Source organism: Ambystoma mexicanum, chromosome 3q (assembly GCF_040938575.1).
Source record: "Ambystoma mexicanum isolate Mex_15411 chromosome 3q, UKY_AmexF1_1, whole genome shotgun sequence".
In the NCBI taxonomy this organism is placed as follows: Eukaryota; Metazoa; Chordata; class Amphibia; order Caudata; family Ambystomatidae; genus Ambystoma; species Ambystoma mexicanum.
Window position 1 is genome coordinate 223,115,017 of NC_090926.1, and position 12,803 is coordinate 223,127,819.

The 12,803-nt window shown below is 43.5% G+C and overlaps 1 protein-coding gene across 2 annotated transcripts in view; it reads left to right on the top strand.

Moving 5' to 3' along the window:
* KIF5A (kinesin family member 5A) overlaps positions 1 to 12,803 on the top strand; it is a 902,746-nt gene that overhangs the window by 454,444 nt on the left and 435,499 nt on the right. For both annotated transcript variants that reach the window (XM_069653594.1, XM_069653595.1), the window contains exon 10: positions 12,276 to 12,424. In XM_069653594.1, the coding sequence (XP_069509695.1) occupies positions 12,276 to 12,424 (149 nt within the window). The remainder of the gene's footprint in view (positions 1 to 12,275; positions 12,425 to 12,803) is intronic.

Sequence of the window (12,803 nt, forward strand, 5' to 3'; positions counted from 1 at the left end):
GTATTGTTCTTTGGCCTGGCGAATACTCAAATGTTCAAGTTCACCAAAAAGGTATAAATCCAACAAAAAATCCAAAAGGATAATGTTCACAGTTCCAAAGAATTGCTTCCTTTCCCAGGTTTCTTTCCACAAAAACAAAAAGTTCAAAAGAATAACCAATTTTGTATAGCCCAAGAGTATATCCCCATACTCTTGGTGTTGCAATCCACTCGGAAAACACTGTGTATACTCTCCTGCCAGGTTCTCTCATTATGCTCATCCACTTTCAGGATCTGAGGGCATATGCTTTTTCCTCAAGTTCCTCTATCACTGGAGTATTTGTATATCCCAAACACTTGGATTACGAAAATCAGTTTTTAATTTAAGCTGAAGGAAATTTGCCTCTTGTTCCAATTAGAGATTGCCTTCTTTAGTTCCTTCCCGTGGCCCTGCCCTTCCACTTTGGGCTCACCGGCTTTAGGACAGCTTCTTTGGCTTCTCCGACCCCACTTGGGTCCTTCTCTGCTTCGGCTCCCTCTCTCCGCTTCGGGCGGTGCATCTATGTGGCTGGTGGCGATCTCCGTGTCCCTCCGGCATTCCTTACCAGTGGGAAGCTTCTTTGCCTTGCGTCTCTTCTGCTTGCGGGAATGCATCTATGTTCTAGACACCGTCTCTCCTTCTACTTCGTGCCGTATTTGTATCATCCCAAACATGGCCACATGGGGAGCGGCTACTTCCGGGAAAGCAGCGATGACATCATCAGATTCATCACATTCTCCCCCATGTTTCTTCACTATGTCCTTCCTCTGCCTGGTCTCTTGGTCTTTCTGCTCTTCTCTTGACCTCACCCAAATAACCCACACCTTCCTGTTTCCCGTCCTCCCTTTTATTCTCCATTTCCCCCTCCATTGGCTACCTTCACTTGCTGCTTCTCCAAGCCAACCACTGACTGCCCTTTTCCCTGGGAAGGTTTTACAAACATCCAAATATTCAGAAGTGGGCTAAAGGCCCCTCACCTTTTTCAAATGCATGTCAGACTACCACCCATAATGGCAGCGCGCCAAGGTCAATATCACAGTTTGTGTGAGGGTCTGCTGGTTTGGAAACACTGGTTCACCAAGAATGCCAATGCCGTGGCCCCCGCATAGGTGAGTGAAATGCCCTGAAGAGGACAGGTCCCGCTGGGTGCATGTCTTACACCAGCGTGGTGTTGATGCGACATGCACTCCATGCTGTGAGGGGTCAGTAAGGCAAGGCAGAGATTTTATTGCACACAAAAATTACAAAGAAAACCTAACTAAGCCTACTCTACCAGGGGATTCCCTACCTAGTCTAGGATCTAAGGGAAGATCTCCTAGCATTCACAAAACTGGCCCTCACAATAAACAACAAAACAATCAAAACAAAGCATAAACAACATAAAGGAAAGATTATCAAATAACCAGTATCTTGGATGACCTCTACTTGTCCTGGGTAAATCTTGTTCCCCGGGAATGTCCAAAGTCAATTTCTTCCAAGAAAAATAAAGTCTTAAACCAGTTCTTGAAAATTTCCGAAGTCACAAAAGTTCAGTCAAACAAAAATCCACTGGTAACAGTTCCTTCTTCGTTTGTTGAAAAGTTTGCCTCCCAAATTCCACATAGAAAACAGCATCAATGGTGAATCTGGATGATCTCCTTCCAGGCTAGAATGGACAAAGTTCAAACAAAAGTACCACTTCTGCTGTAACCAATACTTCTTCTTCTGTACCCTCTGCAGCGTCTTTAATATGACTTGTGAGGATGCTTCTTTTAAGGGGATTGCTTTCTCCTTGGCAACTCCCTTCTGCCAATGATACTGTGAAAGCAGCCTCCTTTGACCCACAGTCTACTACTACTTCAACTACATTAAAATAGAAATGTTCTGACAAAATTATAGACAACCATACTACTGCTCTGACTGCAACTTGATAGTTTGAAAAATATATTAGGCAACTTAGACAAGACTCTTCAACCTCTACAGGTAGGCAAGGCACTCTTCTTTCCTGTATCATAAGAAAGGGCAGCCTCTTTGCCACTTCTTTCTGTCTTACAGCTACCACAAAATCTGCCTTGGCTTCTAGACTGCTTCTCTCTCTCAGCTTCAACAGTCTCAGCTTCACAGATTATTGTTTGCAAAGGACAGGCAGAAGGTATGCATTAACAAGCACCCAGCTCCCATCGCCAGCTTTATGCACACCTTCTGGCTTCCAGTAGTTACCCCAAAACTGTAGCACCACTCTTCCAGCCTTAGATAACTTTTGTCACCCTTGTATCAGAGTACTCTGGGTTTATAACAGCTTCAACAACTTCAAAGCATCAGTGTTCAGGTCTTGATTGGGCTGCTTTCACCCATCGATCCGGCCTGGGTTAATTGGCTTCAGGTACAGACCATTAGGACTAATTGCCTGACCTTGCCAAAAGCTATTCGGCCTGCCTGTCTGTTCTTTGCTCCTACATGCCTCAATAGTCCTCTTCTTTGGCACAATCCCTGGGGGATTCTGGGACATGTAGTCCACTTCGGAGAAATTTGGTTTTCTTACTTCTTTAAAAGGTTTAGAGATGACTTTACCTCTCTTGATGTTATTAAGAGAGAAATTATAAGGTTTAACCTTTCTAGAGGCAGATGGGACAGGAAAAGTCACATGTTCGTCATTCCTTTTGGCATAGCTTTGGCATTGTGGAGGATATGGGGATTTAAGGGTATAAAAGAGGTGTTCTTTGGGTTTAACATTATATTGAGCTACTTCTTTACAATGTATCTTTCCAGGCCGAGATATATCATAATGGCAATAAGCCAATTGCTCCTCTAAGTCTGTCATAAGAGTATTTCTCTTGTAGGAAAATTACTGTGTCGCACCCTGCGAAATCTCCCCAACCACACTGCGCCTTGTCTCCACCAATGTGATCCTCCCTCAGGATTGGCATCAGAAAGTGTCTGCCCTCTGCTGGACACCTGGGAGGAGACTTTAGGCGGGGTTTATTGGGAGATCTGCACAATACTCCACAATGCCTACTCAAACTAAGCTGCATCTCTCAGCAAAAACACTCTGAATGGATTAAATCATGTATCGGCTGGTTGCTCCTCAGTTCATGCTGTGTTTCTTCCAGCTCTTTGTTGTTCAGAGCCCTCTTTAAGGTGGTCTTTAAGGTGGTCGGGTGGTAGTCACTGGTCTAAAGGGGGCTCCCGCATCCCACCTTGGTGTGAGGGGTCCAGCCACCCCGGTGTGTGTGTGTGTGAGAGAGAGAGAGAGAGAGAGAGAGAGAGAGAGAGAGAGAGAGAGAGAGAGAGAGAGAGAGAGAGACTGGTGGGTGAATATGTATGAATGTGATTGTGTGCATTTTCTGGGTGGGTGGAGGCAGTGTGAGTGAATGTGAAATGTGAAAGGTGTATGGATGAATGACAGGTGAGTGGGTGGGAATGAATGTGACTGTGAATGTTCTGGGTTTGTGGGTGCATGTGTGGAGAATGCAGTGAGTGAATGTAAGAGAAGGTGTGTGGGTAAGTGAGTGGTGGGTGAATGGCTATGAATGTGATTGTGTGTGAATGTTCTCAGAGGGTGCCTATGTGGAGAATACAGTGTGAATGTTCTGGATGCATGTGTGAGAGAAAGTGTGTGGGCCAATGACTGGTGAGTGAATTGGTAAGAATGTGATTATGTGTGCATGCAAGTCGCTAGGGGGCCACAGTGAGCACTGGAGCATTGCTGATTTACAGGCATTTTTGGGCAAAGCCAACTTGATGTATGTTATTACTTGGCTAGACTGGCATTTTGGTGCAGCCAGTCTAGCCATTTCTTTCTGTGGCCTGACATTTTCTACTGGGCCTCTATGATAAAGCAAGCATGATAAGTATTATTCCAAGGCTAGATTGACATTTAGGTGCAGCCAGCCTAGCTACCTCTTCCTGTGGCATGACATCTTTTACAGAGCATCTATGAGAAAGCAGGCATGACATGTGTACTTACCAGTCTAGACTGACAATCTAGTTTGTATTTTTTTATTTATTTTGGCATGGCTTTTTTGATGGCAAAGCCAACAGGAGTGTTATCTTATGTAGGGGTACTGGCATATATTGGCTGAGCCAGCTTGGTAATGTATGGGCACAGGGAGCGTGAAATGTATTTTATATTGACATATGTTGTGGGGAAAAGCACGTGAATGTGTTTGGAAATGTTCCTGTGGCGGCTTGCATCTATTTGATTTTTTCATGAGTTACACAACAATACCAATTGCACACTGTCTGGTTTTTTACCCAATTTGTCACAGCAAGTGTGCTGCATAATGCACCATGTTCAAAAATAATTCTTGGGGAGAGAACCCCCCAAATCCTCTTTCATAGGTTCAGGCTCCATCGCTACACTCAGTCACTCTTGCATACTTGTGGCAAATATTTACACACCTCCAATAAAACAATTCAGCAGCCAAATTAAAAGACATACATCTTTCGCCTAGCCCAGTGCGTGCCCCTGCAGCAGCATGATCATCACAGACTTTGAGCACACATGGTGGTTCAAGCCCGCCCAGAGTGTGGTGCACCCGCTGCTTTGTCGAGGAGCTTGAGGGGAAGGTGGTCTTTGGCATGTCTCGCAGGGGGGGGGCCTCCACATTTTGTGTTACGACACTGGTGATGGTGCTACTGTCAAAACTGATAACCTTGTGGGTTCTACGAGACAAGGACACAGACCAGAAAAGGGCTGGGCAGGCATGGGGTGATAGACAGTGATACTGCTGTCATGCAACCAGGCACAAGGTGAAGGGGCAGGAACTGGGGCCCTCTGAGCTCCCACACCCCACCTCTGAGGAGGCACTGTCTCTGGCATTAACTGTGGTAGGCCTTGCACCCCAGGCTGAGAAAGATCCTTATCCCCTCTTGACAGTGTCAGGTCGCAAACCCTGTCATAACTCTCATATGTCCTGTTGCAGAGCTGGACTCTTTAGCCAGTTAAAATGAGGGACTTGCCTTGGCTGGGATATTAACATTATCAACGATGCACAAGTCAAAGTCAGTCAAGCTCTTTGTGGCTTGAAAGGGAAGCTTAGCCTGCTTAGTAGTTCTTACAACCATCAGTGTTGCGTGTGGTGGAATGTCTTGGTCAGATCTCATTGATTTCAGTTCTAACACCATCTGTGAGGAAGCCAAGGGGAATCATAAAGTGATGGATGCAGGAGTTAACGAAAATATATGTATTGTGGGTTGGAACACATATTGGGTAACTTAAAGAAAGAGCAACCAAAACACAGGTTTGCTTCTCCTACAAGGCTTCCTATAAGGAAAAGTTCTTTGGAGGTAATTAAAAGTTATCTTGCTCAAATGCAAAGTCTCTCAGTCTTGGGACCGGTTCCTGAATCATTTCTGTCACTCACAGGCTGGGGATTTAATTGACCTTGCACTTCTTGATTGATTGTTAGTTTTTTCGGATGCTGTCTGCTTCTTCTTATCCTGATTTCTGGAGGCACTCTCAACTGCATCTCAGAGACTGAGTGTGCTTGCACATGAGGCCTTCACAGCAGCAAGAGGGAGGGTGGAGAGACACCAGGTCAAGCCCAAAATTCTCCACCAGGGGCTGGGACACTTATCCCAGCCTTCTCATTGTCTGGGGAACCAATCTCTGTTCCCCAAAACCCCACTTTCCCTACACTCCTAAATGAGTCAGGATAGTCTCATTCCCAAGGGGGTCATTTATTCCTTGTCTCTTCTTCTGTACTCCTCTCTTGTCTCCTATACCAGCTCCTCAGTGCTCAGCTAAATTTTCATTCCTCTTCCCCTCCTTACTTCCCTTCCCTCATGGTTAGATTGTGCCTGCTTATCATGTTTTTATTTGCAAGCCTCTCCTGGGCTATGTTTCTCCTTATCTTCACCTAGGTGATCACCCGTAACCTCCGTCACTCGTTTCTCTTTCCTTTCAACCGCTGGTTCTCCTCCCCTTATTCATCCTTCTCCTTAGTCTACCCCTCTCTTTTGGTCTCTGCATGTTTACTCTCCTCCTTCCCCTGAATGAGGCTTAATTCCTGCTCCACCATTTCTCTGTATTCCACTCTCCAAACTTCTCCTCTCCTTCCCACTTTCATATCATCCTCTCTGACCTCCTCTCACTTCTCGAACTGCACCACCTCCTCTCTGATCTCCTAATTCCAGTCTTCTGCACCACACCTCTGCTCTATCCACATGTCCACAGCTTTCTGACAGTTCCCGGGCCTTATATTGGGCTTAGCCCCACCTCTGGAGACTTACCTTAATTGACACAGTTCAGGTGTGCAGTCATTTGAGTTTGGAAATGTGATTGGTTGTGTTCTACTGAACCGTAGCCTTCCAGCCACATTCCTAGGCCCTCCTCCTTCATACGTGTCTCAGCGGATTGAGCTATTAAGTAGGCTTACCACCATCTTGAATTCCTAGAATACACATGTGCAGGGAAGATGGACATGGCAGAGCTACACACTCCACAGTCTCACCCCGGTCTACCCCCATGCATCTGGCAAATATGCGGACATCTGAGCATGATGATTTACACGTGCAAGTGTGTCTTTCTGTACACTGCCTTTGGGTTTAGTGCCTGCAGGGAGGATGGCATTGCTAACAGTTATCTCTTCTTTATAAAGGCCCATGAAAGGGTTCATAACTATTAATTCACTCTACATGACAAGCTCTTTACACAAAAATAGGGAGGGGTGAGCCGAGGGATCCTTCCCGCCCCTTCCTCCAGCCCAGCATTGTTTAGCGAGAGGTGGAAGCTGGCCCAAATAGCTCTCCCACTCTGGTTTTGAAGTTCAAGGAGGCAGTGTTAATAAATAAGCCTTCCCCTTCAGGGGCAAAAGTGCTTCATGGACAATTTTTAAAAAAACGTTGAAAAGTGAAACCGCTACAAAAGAAACACCATAGCATTGTACAAGTTGAGTTTATAAGATTTCAGAATACTAACACAAATTCAAAATCTATGGGCCTCATTACGAGGTTGCCGGTCCAGAAACAACAGTGTCGGTAAGCTTGCCGGTATAATTGTTTCCGGACTGGCAAACTATGAGTTCTGCAAGCAGGTGCTTTTCGAACCCACCATATCTAATCTGGGAGCGGAAAGGCACCCGCTCGCAGACCTTGATGGATGCACCGCCATTGTTGCACACAGTGCCGGTGCATCCGTCCTCCCCATTCCCATTGAGTCCAATGGGACTTGAATGGGAATTGGGATTTTCTTTTTCCGGGGCATAGCCATAGGGACCGCCGGGGCCGTGATGCCCTGGGAAGTCCCTATTGCCGGGTGCCAGAAAAGAAATTACTGCGGCAGCCGTGCCGTTTATACCGGCATGGCTACCGCCGGATTCATAATCGGGCCCTATGTCTTCAAATTGTTTGAACCAGCAGAAATGAATTCCATGCCCCTAATGTGCATCAAAAAAGCTTGCACAAATTTCTCTGAGTGGTGGGATCTGGGAAAGGTTAATAGACCTGGATCCATAACATACGAATCCTGGTGGTTCTATGGGTTTATCCTACAGATTAAATGCTAGCTCTAGGAATGAAGCCTTGAAAAGAATGGAAAGGCCTGTAAATGGGGGCCTGCAACAGAATGGTAATATGGGTAGCTGAGTAAAGATGCGATGTGATACAATTCATACTTATTTATTTGTATTTTATTTTGTTTTGTTTTGATTTTTTACAAACCTTTCACAAATATGTATGAACAAAATACATAGTAATCATTATATGAAAAATCAAAACCAGTGAACAAAACCTACAGACAAGTAAAATAAGTGACCTCTATTTACCTAACATCATTCTATTCCAGAATTCATTGGCTTCCAACATGATGGGACTACGAACAAACCCACTAAAATATTAATACCCGAAAACATGGCTACAATTACAAAAATTCGAAAGGTGTTTATGATTGTCAATACATACAGATTTCTTACACAAATGACATGTTCTACATGTTCTATGTTCTAAATGTTGCAAGCAGCAACTATTTCTTGTGTAAGTATCAAATTAAACAAAACATCATTTACTATCTTAAATCAAATCTACTAGGATTTGTTTTCGATAATGTTGTATAGTACAACATTTGAAAAAAAGATTGCGATGTTGTGCAAGAGATTGTTTTTCCTCAATATATTTATAGTTGTAAATCCAGTCTTAGTGAGAAGCTTGTTTTATTCCAACAGCATAAGAGTAATCTCTTATATCTTTGTTATTAAAACCCAATTGAGCTAGCCAAACTTTGCAGTCTTTAATATAATCCACAACAAATCTACAGCTTCCAGCAGGGTACAGATCTCTAAAAAGGCCAACAAAGAATTATCCTCACCCTTCAATATTCAAGCATATAAGTTTAGCCTCCTCAGTATTGCCATCATATAAAGTGATGTTAGATCCAGTTTGGCTTGAATTGCCATTATAGGTAAACTCCTTGGCAGATTTAAAAACAATCGCCAAATCTTACCTTTCCAAGCATTCAAACTTTGCAACAACAGTCTAGGTTTGATTTCAATAACATAAAGCAGTACAGGAACCGCCTCCTTGCACTTACCCTGAGCCACTCTGCCCTGGCTGCACTTAGAGTAATACTGCCCTGATTGCACTTCCCCCTTCCATCCTCCTGGCACTTCTCCTCTCCCTCCCCCCCTGCACTTGCACAATCTGAATGACACAAGGCCTAGTAAGATTGTCTGTTTTGTCCTCCCTCTGTCTTTGGGACCTTATTACGAGTCTGGCGGTAAACCTGCTGGTGCTACTGGCGAGTTGCCACCGGACTCGTAAAATGTTACCAGCGCCTGACTTCCCGGTGCCACCAGGCGATTACAAGTCTGGCAGCCCGGGAAGTAAGGCGCTGGTAAAATCATAGTCCCCATGGACTCTATGGGAGTGGGGACTTGGAAGCACCAGCACTGTTGCTAGTGGTGCTGGAGCTTCCGTGACTGGTCTGCCTACCTTGGATGCTGTGTCCTGCAGGGTCAGACCTGTCAAGCATAGCGGCCCTGGCAGGCAGATTCCTAGTTTGCCGGTCCGGAAACAAAGGTGCCGGTGAGCTTACCGACTCCCTTGTTTCTGGATCAGCAAACTTGTAATGAGGCCCTTTGTCTTGTTGCGCCTAGAAACACTTGTGTACAGGTGCGTTATAAATGACCCATCATAACATATCATAGGAAGGAAAATGAATGGCGAAACCAAGTAGCCACCATATAACAAAATAAATATTTTTAATTTTAATTTTAAGGGGAGTAATTTATTCTTCGTGACTTTATGTTAATGTAAATTAGACCAAGAATTTATTACGTTAAATCCCAAATCAATGACTTTTTTCATCAAAAAAGACAATCACTTAAATTCCATATAAAAGATGTATTGTTAGATGATCTCCTTTAAAAATTCATAATACAATATGTAGTTGGATTAGCGTGCAAATCATTAACGAGCAAATAGTTTCATTCTTGGACCAGGCTGCGCTGAAAACCAATTTGTGTTCAGCCTATTATAATCAGGTCATCAGTGAGGGCTAACCATGAATATCTGAAGGAACCAACTTTCACTGAGAAATCATCTGTTCTTTCAATGTAATATCTAGATCCGCCCAAAGAAATTGAACAAACAGGGGGTCAACATTCATGCCTCTCTCAGACCCTTTGAGACAATTATTGTAATGGAAGGGGAACCGTCAAAATTCAACATTACTTATATTTAGTATTGGTATACATATGCATTAGCAAATTTAATAAGCCTTCAGGGATCCCCTAAAAGAAAGCGTTTACCACAATCTGTTGCAATCCACCTTTTCAAATTCTGCAGTGAAATGAAGCAAGACATCATATATAGGTTTACGTAGTCTTCATGCTTCGTCATTTTGAATAGAAATCCATTTATTGTGATATTCATGTCAGGATGAAATCCAATTTGAAACGTAGATACAATATCATTATCTCGTATCCAGTTTTCTAATTCATCTATCCATAAGGTATCCATGTTAAGGCACCACTATATCTATCCCCCTCTATCCAACTCTACAAGCCTTCTTGTAATCTCTGTTCTGCCTCCTCGACTACCCAGGCAGCTCCTCGCCCTCACTGTGCTTCCGCTCTTTTTCTGTTCTTGCTCTACGTGCATGGAATTCTCTTCCCACGGACATCCGAGAAACAGTCCACACAGATTTGTTCAAAACAAAATAAAAGCAAAAATAAAAGCCATTGTGCAGCAGAGAGAAAAGATGAGCGCGGTCCTCACAGAAAAAGAGGTGGAAGCAGAGAAAAATGTGGCATTAACAGATATTCATGCTGCAACGGGTGTGGCAGAATTATGAAAGAGCAGCAAAGATAGATGAAGACTAAATGAGAGGTAGCAGCAAGACGGAAGAACTGGTAGAAAAACGTGAAATAAATAAAACAGAAAGCAATTTAAAGAGAACTTCAATAGTGACTACAGGTAAACCAACATGGCAAGCAACACATTATTCAACAGACACAGTCAGCAGTTAAGTACAATACTTTACACAGCAACAGAAGTAGGGGACTAAGAAACAAATACTGCCATCTTTCAGGCACTCCAATCATCAGGTTGGACTTTATTAGCTCCTGGGGCATGATGAGTAATTCCTGGACAGAGGGAAATCCTGACATCCAGGAGCTACTTCCAGCTCCTGCTCCATGAATTCCAATTTCGACCGCTGTATAGCATTACAAAACCCTTGATATTCAGTGGAAAGAACTAGTAAACAGAGAGTTAAGATGCTCCATCTTCTCGCAGCAAATCGTATGAAATTCCCTGGCTGTTTGAAGTGGCAATCTTAGCTCAGAGTGACCCCCTTTGCTCAGCCCGTGTTTTCCACTACAATTCCCACAATCCCTCAATATTGACAATTATGGCTAGAGTTAATGGGAGTTGTAGTTCAAAGCATCCGGAGAGCCAAATGTTGCAGACCTCTGCACTAGAGCAAATCATTGAATCCTCCAGTAACAAGCTGGACCATCCAGTGCATAGCTTTCTCTCTATTTTAGCTGAAGCACAACCATGTGGACTTTCCACAAAATGTAATGGGTCACGATATTACAGATCTGCAGAAAAACCTAGATTGATAAAGAAACTTTCCATTAATGTCCACAGGAGTAGAGAGAGTTTTTTGTCCCACCTACAAAAAAAGAGAGAGGGACAGGTGGTCTTTGGGAATATTGGTACGGTACAAGGAAGAAATAGCAGAATTTCTCACCCACTAAAAGAAGGATCTCACACACAGTTGAATCAAAGATGTATTGCAAATGCAGTCCGATATGTATCTCTCTGCAGGTTAGGTGCCCCCTGTGGACTCAGTCTACTTTCACTCATCTCTGCTCTTCATTCCAACGAACTAAGAAACATGACCAGCACGTTCCTCAATTAAACCTAAAACCACACTCCAGCCGACATAAACCAAGCTGTCAGAGATAAATAAAATACTCATCAGAATACAACAGACTCACTTAGGTAACAAAATCCATTAGTATATGTGAAACTCAATCGTCAACTGGGTACATGGTTTGGAAAACATTTAGAAACCTGTCAACACTAAATGACAAGGCTCCAGTGAACCTATATCTGAGCACTAAGGGAATATAAATTAACAAAGATGAAGAAAAAAGCAGAATACATGACAAACAAAGTGGCTGAGATAGATGTTGCAATCGACAGCAACTCCTACTGGGACAGCAATGACTTTGAAGCATTTAGCTAGATAAGGAAGATTCAATACTTGTTGCAATTATAAATGTCTGTGGGCACTGTTTGTTAGGACAGTTTGTGATTGTGTTAGCAGAGGCATTATAAGAATGTTCTTGAATGATTGAGGTCTTGCTTCAACTGTAAATACAGAATTCAAATGTTTAGAGAAAGTACAGATAGGCAGCAAACAGCTATGCACATCTAGAGTACAGAGATCAAAGTCATAACTGTAGCTCTTGTAGTTCAGAAGTGCAACTAGAAAAATGGCTAATGATTATGGGGCTCAGTGGTGAAAATTGATTAATGGAGGCGAGGCAAAGGGGTCAAATAGAATAGGGCCTATCACAGATATTTTGTCATGTACGTCTTGCTAAATCTTTTCAATTCCTGAGTAAAACATACATCTTGCAGGGGAGCACCAAGAAGAAATTAAGTTATGCAGTAAGCATGCTATAAATAAGTAAGCATAATCTTTGATTTGCTATAGGATGGCAAGTTAACCAAAATTCTAAAATCTTTCATGAAACTACAGTGATTTGCTTGCAAATGTTGTGAATAAGAAAATAATCATTCTCTTTTTGGTTTGTCCCTTTTAGAAAAGCTATGTGCCATATCGAGACAGCAAGATGACACGAATCCTCCAGGATTCCTTGGGGGGCAACTGCAGGACCACAATGTTCATATGCTGCTCTCCTTCCAACTACAACGATGCTGAAACCAAGTCAACTTTAATGTTTGGCCAAAGGTATCTCCAACATGAGTCTCTGCGATTACAATGAATGCCTTTGGAAGCTCTTTACCACTGACAGCAATCTTTGAATTAGCTCTTCAGGCTCAAGTGGTTCACATTCATTTGCACCCGGGCGGGAGGAGCCAACCAATCAGATGGCTAGGAATGTGGGCTTGTACCATTGGTACAAGCCCACCTTCCAAGCCACCTGACGGTCAGCTCCCCCGTCGCCAGCTTCCCCCGACCCTCTGTTCTCTTTTCTTTTTTTTATTATCCTTCCCCCACACACCTACTTGCCTTTTTTCGGAAGCAGCGAGTTACACCGCTGCATCTGCTCCTTCTCCTTGAGTCCCACAGGCCACCATGGGAAGGGAAGAGGAGCTCCGTATGGAGC